This window comes from Salmo salar, chromosome 09 (genome assembly GCF_965601325.2).
Source record: "Salmo salar chromosome 09, fSalSal1, whole genome shotgun sequence".
NCBI classification, from domain to species: domain Eukaryota; kingdom Metazoa; phylum Chordata; class Actinopteri; order Salmoniformes; family Salmonidae; genus Salmo; species Salmo salar.
The window spans coordinates 14,779,003-14,794,676 of NC_138299.1; the positions used below are offsets into that span (position 1 = coordinate 14,779,003).

Consider the following 15,674-nt stretch of genomic DNA (forward strand, 5'->3'; position numbering starts at 1 on the left):
AGCTTGAGACTCATATCTCCCTCACTAGCTTTAAGCACCAGCTGTCAGAGCAGCTCACAGACCACTGCACCTGTACATAGCCCATCTGTAAACAGCCCATCTATCTACCTACCTCATCCCCATACTGTATTTATTTATTTATCTTGCTCATTTGCACCCCAGTATCTCTACTTGCACATTCATCTTCTGCACATCTACCATTCCAGTGTTTAATTGCTATATTGTAATTACTTCACCATGGCCTATTTATTGCCTTAACTTACCTCATTTGCAATCACTGTATATAGACTTTTTGTTTTCTTTTGTTCTACTGTACTATTGACTGTATGTTTTGTTTATTCCATGTGTAACTCTGTGTTGTTGTATGTGTCGAATTGCTATTCTTTATCTTGGCCAGGTCGCAGTTGCAAATGAGAACTTGTTCTCAACTAGCCTACCTGGTTAAATAAAGGTGAAATGAATACAAAAGTACAAAAAATAAAAGCCGAAATACTTACTTACCTGCATATTTTGTTGTCTGTCCACTTAACAATGTTGTAGTTGACACAATTCAGGAAGAACCAACACCTCCAATGCTGCTAATATTTATCAGCTGCTGACCACATGTTGTCATGGCAACAAAGCAGCTGACAATTTGCCAGGGAGTGTTTGTTGCGGTCTTTGTGAATGTAGCAACAATGTAACAAGAACCAACATATATTTTATGCTTACACAAAACCCAGAAGATTTTGTTAGACGTCTTTTTATTAACAGTCACTCATTTAAAACGGCACACTTGTATTGCTCTCGGTTTGCTTTTTACATGTTGTCAATACCTTTTATCCATCTCAATTTCATCCAACCAAGCAATATAATGATTATTCATAAACCTATCATCTCATCATGATTTCTATGAAACACATTTTCTAACCGTTTCGGACTCACAACTAGACTACAATTTTCCTTTCAATCTAACGTAGAGAATTGGAGTGTGTATCTCGACATGCACCGTTGAGACTAATTATAGGCTTAATTACATCTAGGCCTATTTAGCTCTTGAACATAGCTTGCATTTTGTTGGAACCAAATATAACTGTATCATTCAAACTTTCACATAAATAGATCTACGTGTGACTTCAATAGTGTTTTAGCATTTGAAAAGGTACTATCTGGAATATGATTGACCAAACATGTGATAGAGCACAGGGAGACAAAACATAATGAAATGAATGGTGATTCAAGTGTCAGAATTCAAGTATAAATAAAAGCAATGCAACATCCAGAGGTCTTAATGGATAATTATCTTTGTGATTGGGTGAATAATATTATTAGAAACTCTCTGCCAGTGACTTGGACATTAGTTTTATGAGAACCATTGAAATACAGTCAATACGTTTCCCATGACAATATAATGTATAAAACACAATGAAATCAAGATATGCTACAGTTGAAGTCGAAAGTTTACATACACCTTAGCCAATTACATTTAAATTCAGTTTCACAATTCCTGACATTTAATCTTAGTAAAAATTCCCTGTTTTAGGTCAGTTAGGATTACCACTTTATTTTAAGAATGTGAAATGTCAGAATAATAGTAGAGAGAATGATTTATTTCAGCTTTTATTTCTTTCATCACATTCCCAGTGGGTCAGAAGTTTACATACACTCAATTAGTATTTGGTAACATTGCCTTTAAATTGTTTAACTTGGGTCAAATGTTTCGGGTAGCCTTCCACAAAAAGTTGGGTGAATTTTGGCCCATTCCTCCTGACAGAGCTGGTATAACTGAGTCAGGTTTGTAGGCCTCCTTGCTAACCTACGGTTTTTTCAGTTCTGCCCACACATTTTATATATGTCGTCAAGACCTGCCGAAGTTGGTTCCTCTCCTTGTTCGGGCGGCGGTCGGCGTCGCCGGTCTTCTAGCCATCATTGATCCACTTTTCATTTTCCATATGTTTTGTCTTGTCTTCCCACACACATGGTTTCAATTCCATCATTACATGTTGTGTATTTAACCCTCTATTCCCCCCATGTCCTTGTCCGGAATTGTTTATTGTAAGTGCTTGTGCACGTTATGTCTGGTGTGCGACGGATTTTGTACCCATTGTATTGATTGTTTTGTTTACAGTGATTTTTATTATTAAACTGCGCCGTTGTAACACAGTTTTTGCTCTCCTGCACCTGACTTCTCTGCCGCCAGTATGCACCCCTTACAATATAGGCTTGAGGTCAGGGCTTTGTGATGGCCACTCCAATACCTTGACTTCGTTGTCCTTAAGCCATTTTGCCACAACTTTGGAAGTATGATTGGGGTCATTGTCCATTTGGAAGACCCATTTGTGACAAAGCTTTAACTTCCTGACTGATGTCTTGAGATGTCGCTTCAATATATCCACATACTTTTTCTCCTTCATGATGCCATCTATTTTGTGAAGTGCACCAGTCCTCCTGCAGCAAAGCACCCCTACAACATGATGCTGCCACCCCCATGCTTCACGGTTGGAATGGTGTTCTACAGCTTGCAAGCCTCCCCCTTTTTCCTCCAAACATAACGATGGTCATTATGGACAAACAGTTGTATTTTTTTTTTTCATCAGACCAGAGGACATTTCTCCAAAAAGTACGATCTTTGTAGTCTGGCTTTTTTATGGCGGTTTTGGAGCAGTGGCTTCTTCCTTGCTGAGCGGCCTTTCAGGTTGTGTTGGTATAGGACTTGTTTTACTGTGGATATAGATATTTTTGTACCCATTTCCTCCAGCATCTTCACAAGTTCCGTTGCTGTTATTCTGGGATTGATTTGCACTTTTCGCACCAAAGTACATTCATCTCTAGGAGACAGAACGCGGCTCCTTCCTGAGCAGTATGATGGCTGTGTGGTCCCATGGTGTTTATACATGCGTACTATTGTTTATACAGATGAGCGTGGTACCTTCAGGCATTTGGAAATTGCTCCCAAGGATGAACCAGACTTGTGAAGGTCTACAATTTTTTTTTCTGAGGTCTTGGCTGATTTCTATTGGTTTTCCCATGTCAAGCGAAGAGGCACTGACTTTGAAGGTAGTCCTTGAAATACATCCACATCATCATGATGTCAATTAGCCTATAAGAAGCTTCTAAAGCCATGACATCATTTTCAGGAATTTTCCAAGCTGTTTAAAGGCACAGTCAACATGGTATATGTAAACTTCTGACCCACTGGAATTGTGATACTGTGAATTATAAGGGAAATAATCGTCTGTAAACAATTGTTGGAAAAATTACTTGTGTCATGCACAAAGTAGATGTCCTAACCAACTTGCCAAAACTATAGTTTGTTAACAAGAAATTTGTAGAGCGGTTGAAAAAAAGAGTTTTGATGACTCCAACCTCAGTGTATGTAAACTTCCGACTTCAACTGTATATTTTAAAGATGCACATCAATACTGCCCTCAAGGCACAATAATTACTACTGTACCACTATGTAATACAGTAACCTACACTACCTTTCAAAAGTTTGGGGTCACTTAGAAATGTCCTTGTTTTTGAAATGGGAGGTACTATTTAATGAAGCTGCCAGTTGAGGACTTGTGAGGCGTCCGTTTCTCAAACTAGACACTCTAATGTACTTGTCCTCTTGCTCAGTTGTGCACAGGGGCCTCCCACTCCTCTTTCTATTCTGGTTAGAGACAGTTTGCGCTGTTCTGTGAAGGGAGTAGCACACAGCGTTGTATGATATCTTCAGTTTCTTGGCAATTTCTCGCATGGAATAGCCTTAATTTCTCAGAACATGAATAGACTGACGAGTTTCAGAAGAAAGTTATTTGTTTCTGGCCATTTTGAGCCTGTAATCGAACCCACAAATTCTGATGCTCCAGATACTCAATTAGTCTAAAGAAGGCCAGTTTTATTGCTTCTTTAATCAGACACAACAGTTTTCAGCTGTGCTAACATAATTGCAATGGGGTTTTGTAATGATCAATTGGATTTTTAAAATGATAAACTTGGATTAACTAACACAACGTGCCATTGGAACACAGGAGTGATGGTTGCTGATAACGGGCCTCTGTACGCCTATGTAGATATTCCCTATAAAATCTGCCGTTTCCAGCTACAATAGTCATTTACAACATTAACAATGTCTACACTGTATTTCTGATCAATTTGATGTTATTTTAATGGACAAAAAAAAAAAAACTTTTCTTTCGAAAACAAGGACATTTCTATGTGACCCCAAACTTTTGGACGGTAGTGTACATAGTATGCTACTTTCACTTACTTGACACAGATAAAGTTTGTTCCATTAGAAACATGCAAAAGCAAAGAAAACAGAACTTTTCAATATTCTATTCAATGTAGATCAGGCAGTTTGATTTTCTGTGACTTTGGTGTTGTTTTAGGGTGTTTTCACATAGTCCTCTTGAAAATAACCAATCTCAGTCCTCTTTAAAGTGAACTCTAGGTTAAAAAATAAATAAAAAATCTAAAGAACTCAGTTATCTTTGTATTCACATTGCCCTTGCCTTTAAATGAGGACTCAACACTTTTGCCAGTTCACTTCCCCTATTTTGTGGTCCGAGTCATCTTTGCTTTCACATTGCTGAGAAAGGAACCAAAATCTTTTTTTCAACATTCACTCAATGCACTCTGGGTTTTTACAAAGTACAGGACAAGCCATTCCATCAATGTTATTGGACAGCTAGTCACACCTACTTACATTTTGGAAGCTAATATATTTCATTTTGTTAAAAGATGAGACAATAATAATAATAATCAGAAGGTATTAACATGTTCATATTATTGGTAACATAATAAATAGCAGAAGAATAACTGGAGATAAGGCTGTAATTGAAAATTGAACACCCAAGGCTACTACTCTTTTTGGGTCCATAATCAATTCTAGCTCCTATGTTGTGATTCTCACCAAATATGTTGTTGCCTTCTCATACTGTTCAAACCTCACAATCGAATAAACAACTCTTCCTTAGCATATAGATCACAAATTGCAAACAAATAATCTGAACTAAAAACTCCACACATATTTTGGAATGTCTGTACATCCTTGACAATCGCTAATCAATATCCAAAAACAGCACACATTGTTTTCCACAAACCTGCACATCATCTCTCTTTTGTGGCACCAATGTGAGGGGTTATGTCAGGGGAAATGGTGTTGCAGTGGTCTAGTGTGTGGTGCGTGAATAATGACAAGCGAACCTGGGGAGCTTGTGTTCACATTGCCCTAAAAAAGGGAATCTCTCGAGATGGTCTCAGGTCTCAGTTCGGTTCACTTCGGGGACTCTTTTGAGGGTTCTGAGTTCCTTTGGAGAGTTCACACTGCACCAAAAAATTGGCTGAAAGGGACCAAGTGTGAAAACACACTTAGAATGTGTCAATGAAGGCATTTTCAAATTGGCAATGATGACTAAACAGGGTAACAGTAATAAACATGTGGCCCATCAAGAAGAAGACAATACAAATGTCCTTTTTTTAAACAGAAAAGGGCAACTTTACACGATGACATAATGCCATATCCACCGCACTGAGAGCTGGTCATCGCTGAATCAAACATTCAAATCCAGCTCTTTTAGTTTGACTCACAATCATGTCTGCAGCAGGAGATAATACCAATACAGATCCAACGTGCACAAGAGACTGAGAACTATGCAGCCTCTATATGAATCTGAGCATACAGCATAGAGCCAGTGAGTAACACAATTTCAGTGCTGTCAACAGAACAGTCTTTGTATGCTCTTGGACTCTCATAACTTCTCATTTGGAATATATTGTTACTGAATCAGTCAAATGTCTCTTGGTCCCTCAGAGTGAGGTCTCCAGGCAGCAGGACCCCCGGCGGACATAATAGCGCCGCACCTCTGTGGTGGAGTCACCACTACCGCAGCCCTCGGGTCGGTGCACAATGAGGACGGGGAAGAAGCGTGCGTCCCGGTAAGTGGGTGGGCTCTCGTTGAGAGCCAGCTGGCTGGAGTAGGAACGGCAACACTGCTCATCCACGCAGCGGCGGTCAGTCAGTGTGCTGCTGCGGCTCCTCCACAGGCCTACGGTGCGCCGAGAGCCGTACATCCGGCACAGTGAGAAATGTGAGGTGTCCAGGGAGAGGCGGGAGTGAAAGGCATGATGGGAGAAGATGGAGGAACAGCTGGAGCTGGTGGTGGCCCGCCTCTGTCCAACCTCTCCCTGATGCTGGCGGCAGTGCTCACAGTCATGCACCAGCGTGCTATAGCTCTGGGCTGGGTGGCTGTCTAGCAGGAAGCAGTTAGAGGACCTGGTGTCATCAGCTGTACCAGAATCCGAAGCCCCCATGTTCATCAGCATGGCTTCTGAGTAGCTGGGGATCAACTGGTGGTTGGAGCGGATGTGCCACTCCAGCTCAGTGCTGTCCACGGTATCTACCCGAGGGAGACCACTCCTGATGGGAACCTCCTCCTCTGTTGGAGAGGGGCTGCTGTGGCTGTACTCCAGCCCAAAGAGCTTCTCAACATGGTAGTGCACAAAGGCTGTACGGTACTCTATAAGCACCCTCAGGGGCCAGGAGAGCATGAGCAGAGCAGTGAACCAGAACGCCACCTGAGAAGTATACCAGGGCAACCGGTCAGGGTCCACGTAGGCTATCAGGTGCTCTTTAAAGTCCACGTTTTTCAGTTGCATCCCTTCCCGAGCCTCCATATAGTCATCCAAACCCTCAATCTCTGAGAAGAACCTGGCACGTTGGTTGAGGTAATTATTTTCTGGTCCGGCCCCAGCGAAACTGAAGCACTTGGTGAAACGAAGTCTTGTCGCCGGGTGGCTCTCCAGTCCACGTAGATCCCGTGAGACGTCCCGCATACCACAGCGACTGTAGTCAAACTCTCCCTCCCTCACGTTTGTGTTGACCCGCTCATGGTAGACCTGGGTGGTGGTGTAGGCATCCCCGTTCCGGTAGCGGGTCACCTGTCTGGTCCTCCGAACAAAATGGTAACTTATGGCCTTCCACCAAACACACGGACGAGCCTGTCGCATCCGCAATACCCGCTCATATACGCTATCCACATCAGCCTTACACTGTAGCTCACTGCAAGCCTGGCAGTGCCAACACTCTACCAGGTAGACGACATAGAGCATGAACAGGAAGGCCAGAGGGATGTACACGTAGCCGTCAGAGCAGGGGCTGTCATGGTAAATCATAGAGCGGCCTCCCATGCCAACCTCTCTGAGTGAGGAAATGGAGGCTGTCAGGGAGGTGACGGATGAGTCGAAGCTGAGCTTTGTGACTCGAGTGAGCTGGCACCAAGCCACAGTGCCAAGGCAGCTGTACATGAGTAGGGAGAGGAGAAGGCAGCGCCAGTGGGACTCTCGACACATACAGGCACTCAGTGACTGCTTCACAGGCCGCTGCTGCAGGGAAAGAGAGAGGAGTGAAAAGGGAGAGAGCGAGAGAAAAGCTTACATACAATACTTTAACTTTAAAAAGATAGTTGTGGATGACAAATGGCTGCATTTAAATAGCTTTTAGCAGAGTTACTAAAAGGAGAACAGTGTTTTGAAGAACTTCCAGAATTCCCTAGGGAATCTCTAATAAAAGTACAACAATTTCTTTATGTTGCTTCTTTCTTGCGATGCCATGTCTGATCAGTTCGTCTATATTTCTGTGTTTAAGGAGAACTGGATCACAATGTAGGCTATTTGATTTACCTATACAGGTTGAAAGGTTTTAAACGGGTCAGAAAGCAACAGTGTCACATGAATAATAGATCTACTGTACCATATGAAAGAGAATGGTAAAACATGATGAAAAGTGAGTACACACCAATGAGCCTAAAAAAATGCAGTGCTCCAATACTGCTGTCGGCAAAAGGCTAATTAATATAGCAGAGCTGTGACGTGCTGAGCTTTTTGAAACTTCAAGTACAGTAAATGAAGTTGAAGCGATACCATGTACAGTAGCTTGCTTGAATTTCATTTAAGGCTACTTTGTGCAATGGAAACAGCCAGTGGTGGAAAAAGTACCCAATTGTCATAAGTACAGATACCTTAATAGAAAGTTACTCAAGTAAAAGTGGAAGTCACCCAGTAAAATACTACTTGAGTAAAAGTCAAAAAGTATTTGCTTCTAAATATACTTAAGTATCAAAAGTATAAATAATTTCTAATTACTCATTTTTGTTTTTAAAATGTACGGATAGCCAGGGGCACACCCCAACACTCAGACATAATATACAAAAGATGCATTTATGTTTAGCAAATCCGACCGAGATCAGAGGCAGGGGGGATGACCAGGGATGTTCTCTTGAGAAGCGTGTGAATAGGACAATTTTCCTATCCTGTTAATCATTCAAAATGTAACGAGTACTTTTGGATGTCATGGAAAACGTAGGGAGCAAAAAGTACATTCTTTTCTTTAGAAATGTAGTGAAGTAAAAGTTGCCCAAAATATAAATAGTAAATTAAAGTACATATACCCCCAAAAACTACTTAAGTAGTACTTTAAAGTATTTTTTACTTAAGTACTTTACACCACTGGAAACAACTGCAAATAACGTTAGGTACAACTCTAACATTCTAGCCAAATCCTTCCTCACCACTATGTTACTGCTAACCTTTCAACCATCTTTGCATGGGTAACAGTAAGTAGGCATGCACCATTTCCAAATGGGCATGCGTATCCTCAATCCCCCAGTGACCTCCGCTGCTAAAATGAACATTGACTTTCTCTACTTAACTTGACCACAACAGAATCAAACACACAGGTAATTGGATTACACATTCTTCGTACCCTATACAGTATATCTGCTGAGTGTCAAGTGAAGATCTCATTGCAGCTACCCCAGTCTGTCCTGGCATCTTCAAAATTGCTCACATTTGCAATTCTGACTGCCAATTAAATGTATCCTCTTCAGCAGAGGCATTGTCCCAGAGGTGCTCTATTTTTTTCCCAGTACAATAAGTATAGTGTCCCAGACCTAAGTCAACTGGACATAAAACATTTCAAATAGGCAGGGTAAACCTACATATTGTATTTCTACTTTGTCTTGTTGTAAGAAGAATAAATGTTTTGACTGTTTCACCATGTTTTCAGCTAATTCAGGTCTTTTCAGGTGTATAACAGCCGTTCACCCATGAAGACCAACTGACCACATAGTGGAAGTGTCATGGTGTTTTCACCAATAACAATTAGTGTTGCTTCATGCGAGAAACTTTGAATGAACTGATATGTGATAAAGGGAGAGTTCAGTCAGCAATGCTGAGGCTGACAGAAAGGGCTGACTCAGACAGGACATGTAACCAAGCATTGACACAAGTCAAAAGTCAAAAATACCATTGACTTTGGAGCATCCTCATACAGGGCAACACAGCATCATGGGTCAGGACCTCTGGGGAAAAAAAACAGCAAATCTCACAATAAAAAGATGTATCACCAAAAAAAAAACCCGTCATTTCATGGTCTCTCCTAGAAGTTATATTTCACGGTAGGCTGCACACATTCAATTCCCCAGATGGAATTTGTGTAATTATAGCTTGACAGACAGGAGGTAAAACTCCAGCATTCAGAGTACACATCATTAACTACAGGTTACAAAATCCAGCTTCTCAGAATTACTGTATTGTGCCTCGCATATCCATGCTCTGTCTTCTAGGACATGTATTTCTTAGGAAGATTAAGTTGTTTTCTGTCTTATACATAATAATGTACTTTTGAATGCAGAATTATAGTATATTCATGTAGATATAATGGTAGGGGTGGACATCATACAGGCCATATGTTGCTCTTGGCTATTGCACTTCCATCCAATTTGAGAAACTATTAAATGAAATAGTATTTTGCTGGTAAATCAATTGTGATGCCATTATTAGACTCCAGAGAACAGAGGATTTTGAGGTACAGAAATTGCACTCAGTACAGGTTCTTGCATCTGATGAATAGGTTGGAGTGGGGTTTCATCTCTCTCATCTCAACTTAAGTCATTCCAAGCAAAGTATTTTGTGGTACATTGATCTAAATATTTTGTATTTTAGAAAAGTTATATACAGAAACATCTCAAGGATGATTAATGGAAACAGGATGGCACTGAGATCAATTTCGAGTCCCATAGCAAAAGGTATGAATACTTATGTAAATAAGGTATCCGTTTTTATTTTTAATACATTTTCAAAAATTTCAAAAAACCATTATGGGGTATTGTGTGAGATTGCTGAGGAATTTGTTTTATTTAATTCATTTTCGAATAAGGCTTTAATGTAACAAAAAGTTGTTTAACACTTTTTTGGTTACTACATGATTCCATATGTGTTATTTCATAGTTGATGTCATCACTATTATTCTACAATGTAAAAAATAGTAAAAATAAAGAAAAACCCTGGAATGAGTAGGTGTGTCCAAACTTTTGACTGGTACTGTATATAAATAATCTAATGAAGTTAGCGCTACAAACTTCATTATACAGTGCATTCGGAAATCACTCATACCGCTTCACTTTTTCCATTTTGTTACGTTACAGACTTTTTCTAAAAGGGATTAAATGTAATGTTTTACTTACAGTGAGGGAAAAAAGTATTGATCCCCTGCTGATTTTGTACGTTTGCCCACTGACAAAGATATGATCTGTCTATAATTTTAATGGTAGGTTTATTTGAACAGTGAGAAACAGAATAACAACAACAAAATCTAGAAAAACGCATGTCAAAAATGTAAAAAATGTATTTGCATTTTAATGAGGGAAATAAGTATTTGACCCCCTCTCAATCAGAAAGATTTCTGGCTCTCAGGTGTCTTTTATACAGGTAACGAGCTGAGATTAGGAGCACACTCTTTAAGGGAGTGCTCCTAATCTCAGCTTGTTACCTGTATAAAAGACACCTGTCCACAGAAGCAATCAGATTCCAAACTCTCCACCATGGCCAAGACCAAAGAGCTCTCCAAGGATGTCAGGGACAAGATTGTAGACCTACACAAGGCTGGAATGGGCTACAAGACCATCGCCAAGCAGCTTGGTGAGAAGTGGAAGAAACACAAATGGAAGAAACACAAAAGAACTGTCAATCTCCCTCGGCCTGGGGCTCCATGCAAGATCTCACCTCGTGGAGTTGCAATGATCATGAGAACGGTGAGGAATCAGCCCAGAACTACACGGGAGGATCTTGTCAATGATCAAGGCAGCTGGGACCTTAGTCACCAAGAAAACAATTGGTAACACACTACGCCGTGAAGGACTGAAATCCTGCAGCACCCGCAAGGTCCCCTTGCTCAACAAAGCACATATACATGCCCGTCTGAAGTTTGCCGATGAACATCTGAATGATTCAGAGGACAATTGGATGAAAGTGTTGTGGTCAGATGAGACCACAACACTTTCATGAGCTCTTTGGCATCAACTCAACTCGCCGTGTTTGGAGGAGGAGGAAAGCTGCCTATGACCCCAAGAACACCATCCCCACTGTCAAACATGGAGGTGGAAACATTATGCTAAGGGGGTGTTTTTCTGCTAAGGGGACAGGACAACTTCACCGCATCAAAGGGATGATGGACAGGGCCATGTACCGTCAAATCATGGGTGAGAACCTCCTTCCCTCAGCCAGGGCATTGAAAATGGGTCGTGGATGGGTATTCCAGCATGACAATGACCCAAAACACACGGCCAAGGCAACAAAGGAGTGGCTCAAGATGAAGCACATTAAGGTCCTGGAGTGGCCTAGCCAGTCTCCAGACCTTAATCCCATAGAAAATCTGTGGAGGGAGCTGAAGGTTTGAGTTGCCAAACATCAGCATCGAAACCTTAATGACTTGGAGAAGATCTGCAAAGAGGAGTGGGACAAAATCCCTCCTGAGATGTGTGCAAACCTGGTGGCCAACTACAAGAAACATCTGACCTCTGTGATTGCCAACAAGGGTTTTGCCACCAAGTACTAAGTCATGTTTTGCAGAGGGGTCAAATACTTATTTCCCTCATTAAAATGCAAATCATTTTATAACATTTTTTACATGTGTTTTTCTGGATTTTTTTGTTGTTATTCTGTCTCTCACTGTTCAAATAAACCTACCATTAAAATTATAGACTGATCATTTCTTTGTCAGTGGGCAAACATACAAAATCAGCAGGGGATCAAATACTTTTCCCCCTCACTGTATCAATCTACACTCAATACCCCATAATGACAAAGCAAAAACTGGTTTTTAGAATTTTCTGCAAATGTATATAAAAAAAACCCACCTTATTTACATAAGTATTCAGACCCTTTGCTTATGAGACTCTAAATCGAGCCTAGGTGCATCCTGTTTCCATTGATCATCCTTGAGATGTTTCTACATCTTGATTGTGGTCCACCTGTGGTAAATTCAATTGTTTGGACATGATTTGGAAAGGCACACACCTGTCTATATAAGGTCCCACAGTTGACAGTGCATGTCAGAGCAAAAACCAAGCCTTGAGGTCGAAGGAATTGTCCGTAGAACTCTGAGACGGGATTGTGTCGAGGCACAGATCTGGGGAAGGGAACCAACATAATTCTGCAACATTGAAGGTCCCCAAGAACACAGTGGCCATCATTCTTAAATGGAAGAAGTTTGGAACCACCAAGACTCTCTCGAGTTGGCCACCTGGCCAAACTGAGAAATCAGGGGAGAAGGGCCTTGTACACCTCCCTGACCCAGAACCTGATGCTCACTCTGACAGAGCTCCAGAGTTTCTCTGTGGAAATGGGAGGACCTTCCAGAAGGACAACCATCTCTGCAGAACTCCATTTACATTTTACATTTTAGTCATTTAGCAGACGCTCTTATCCAGAGCGACATACATTTCATACATTTTTTTCTCCGTACTGGTCCCCCGTGGGAATCGAACCCACAACCCTGGCGTTGCAAACACCATGCTCTACCAACTGAGCCACACGGGACCAATACTCCACCAATCAGGCCTTTATGGTAGAGTGGCCAGACGTAAGCCACTCCCTCAGTAAAAGGCACATGCACAACCCGCTTGGAGTTTGCCAAAAGGCACCTAAAGGACTCTCAGATCATGAGAAACAAGATTCTCTGGTCTGATGAAACCAAGATTGAACTCTTTGGCCTCAATACCAAGCATCACGTCTGGAGGAAACCTGGCACCATCCCTACGGTGAAGCATGGTAATTACATCATCATGCTGTGGGGATGTTTTTCAGTGGCACGGACTGGGAAACTCGTCAGGATTGAGGGAAAAATGAAAGGAGGAAAGTACTGAGAGATCCTTGATGAACACCTGTTCCAGAGCGCTAGAGACCACAGACTGGGGGGTGAAGGTTCACCTTCCAATAGGACAACGACCCTAAGCACACAGCCAGGACAATGCAGGAATGGCTTCGGGACAAGTCTCTGAATGTCCTGAGTGGCCCAGCCAGAGCCCAGACATGAACCTGAACGAACATCTCTGGAGAGACCTGAAAATAGCTGTGCAGCGACACTCCCCATCCAACCTGACAGAATTTGAGAGGATCTGCAAAGAAGAATGGGAGAAAATCTGCAAATACAGGTGTGCCAAGCTTGTAGCATCATACCGAAGAAGACTCGAGGCTTTAATCGCTGCCGAAGGTGCTTCAACAAAGTACTGCGTAATGGGTCTGAATACGTATGTAGAAGTGATATTTAAGTTTTTCATTTTTAATACATTTGCCAAAAAATCTAAAAACCTGTTTTTGCTTTGTCATTATAGGGTATTGTGTGTAGATTGAGGGGAAAAAAAACGAATCAATTTTAGAATAAGGCTGTAACGTAACAAAATGTGGAAAAAGTCAAGGGGTATAAATACTTTCCAAATACACTGTACCAGTAGGGGAGCCTGAATACAAATAATCCACTTGGTTAGAGAGAAACTTTGTAATTGGTTTTTAATAAAGTAGTACAATTTTAAGTGGGTATGTTTGCCTCCCCAGTTTTGCCCCCCCCCCCCCCCCCCATTTTGTTCCATTATTTGATTGAAATAATATACCTAGACTTTAGCTTTTAAGAATCAATTACTAAAACACTCCTAAATAAAAAACATAGAAATGGATTTGAACACATTAATCTTCAGAGGCCATTTTTCCCCATAGAGAGGGGCTTGCCCGATATGGGGGGAAAACGTCCCCAAAGATTCTGCCCACTTTTTTCCCTTAAAAAGGTGTTTGCCTCAGGATAGTCATATCTAAATCTGATCAAACTTCTGTCAGAAAATAGACATTCCCCCCCAAGTTACCCATGAATAGCAACAATCAGTATGATATAGGTCCACAGGTAGGGCCTATTGATTGTGTGCCTTTTCTTATAAGGCTGCTGGCTGCACTTGTTTGCACCAATAAATAAGTTGCCTTTCCACCAAATATATACAGTAGGCTAGAAGGCTATGTATCATATACTTTTAATTCATAAAATATACATCATTATGCGCATTCTCAGGATGATGCTGTCATTACTATTATGTAATCTACGTTCAACCGCGTACCCTAGCGCTCACCTCCTCCAGTACATCAATGCTGGCCGGTGCATCCTCTCCATCATTGGGGGTGTTGGGCGCTGTGTCTTCCGCAGTGGTATCCGTTTCCAAATCGGGAGAGAACATGCTGCTGTCTGGACATGGCAGAATCAAGTCAAAGCTTCCAGTAGGCTACCCCTTTCTTTTCTGGTCCCCAACAGAGCTTCAGATCATCTGGTCTGGAGCCAAGGCGAATGGGGATCCCGCTTTTAGGAGCTCCAATCTCTTGAACCCGGGGGGCGGGGACGATTTGACCGCAGAGGCTTGCCGATACATTCAAGAGCAGAGAAAAAAATTGATAAGTGAAACACCGAAATGCCGCAGGTTGAAGCGCATGCGTGCGCAATAAACAGATATCTAAAATGAATGTCAAAATAGTCGACTGTAGGCTACCTTGCACAGAGAAAGTGATGTCATTCGCTTTTTACAAGCATCATTTTTTTCAACAGCTTCCAAACGATGTGCGTGTTCAGCATCAGTTTCCCAATTAAATAAGATGAGACTATTCAATCACCACATTACTTTACATGAAGTAGGCAAGGCTTGGAGCAATTCTAGGCACCAGTTGTCGTCTGCAGCCAGAAAGCCTCGTTCAAAAAAGTGAGATTTTTTCTAAATCCTGCATCCATAGAAAATAAATGTATGACTTTTAATGTACCCTACGTTGTGACCTAACAAACTGATTCATCCTCATCATTATTCCTACATTCATCATCATATCCATGAAAGTAGCATATTCCTAATATTTATAATACCCTAGCCTACTATAGGTACACAACTATCCACATCCGTTATCATATTAACAGTTTTTTATGTTATTTCCCCCCAAAATGTATACCTAACCCAAGATAGACCACAGCCTGTCGTTTCCAATGTCCGCTAATGACTGGGCAGAACAAGCAAGGATGCTAGATAACTACTGCACTGTCGGAGCTAGGAACACAAGCATTTTGCTACACCCGCAATAACATCTGCTAAAATGTGTATGTGACCAATAAAATGAGATGTGATTTTGATTTGAAAGAGGTGGGCAGAGACAAGCACGAGCTAGCGTGATCCTATTGGCGCGGTCTAATATATATTTGCATATTTCCGTTACGGGGAACGCCAACTTTGAAGTGCGCATGTGCAACAACTCAATTCGCCACTGAATGCCTTCTAAAGAACGCAATATTTAAAAACGTTGACAAAGGGAAAAGTTTACAAAACTTAGTCCACTCTATTCGTAACAACTGTTTG

The 15,674-nt window shown here is 41.4% G+C and overlaps 1 protein-coding gene across 1 annotated transcript; it reads right to left on the bottom strand.

Moving 5' to 3' along the window:
• Positions 1-726: 726 nt before the first annotated feature.
• On the bottom strand, positions 727-15,398 carry LOC106610752 (transmembrane protein 151B). The gene is made up of 2 exons (XM_014210287.3): positions 14,418-15,398; positions 727-7,350 (listed from the first exon to the last, which is right to left on the bottom strand). Exons 1-2 carry the CDS (start codon positions 14,520-14,522, stop codon positions 5,776-5,778), a joined length of 1,680 nt encoding a protein of 559 aa, XP_014065762.1. The 5' UTR covers positions 14,523-15,398; the 3' UTR covers positions 727-5,775.
• Positions 15,399-15,674: the final 276 nt, after the last annotated feature.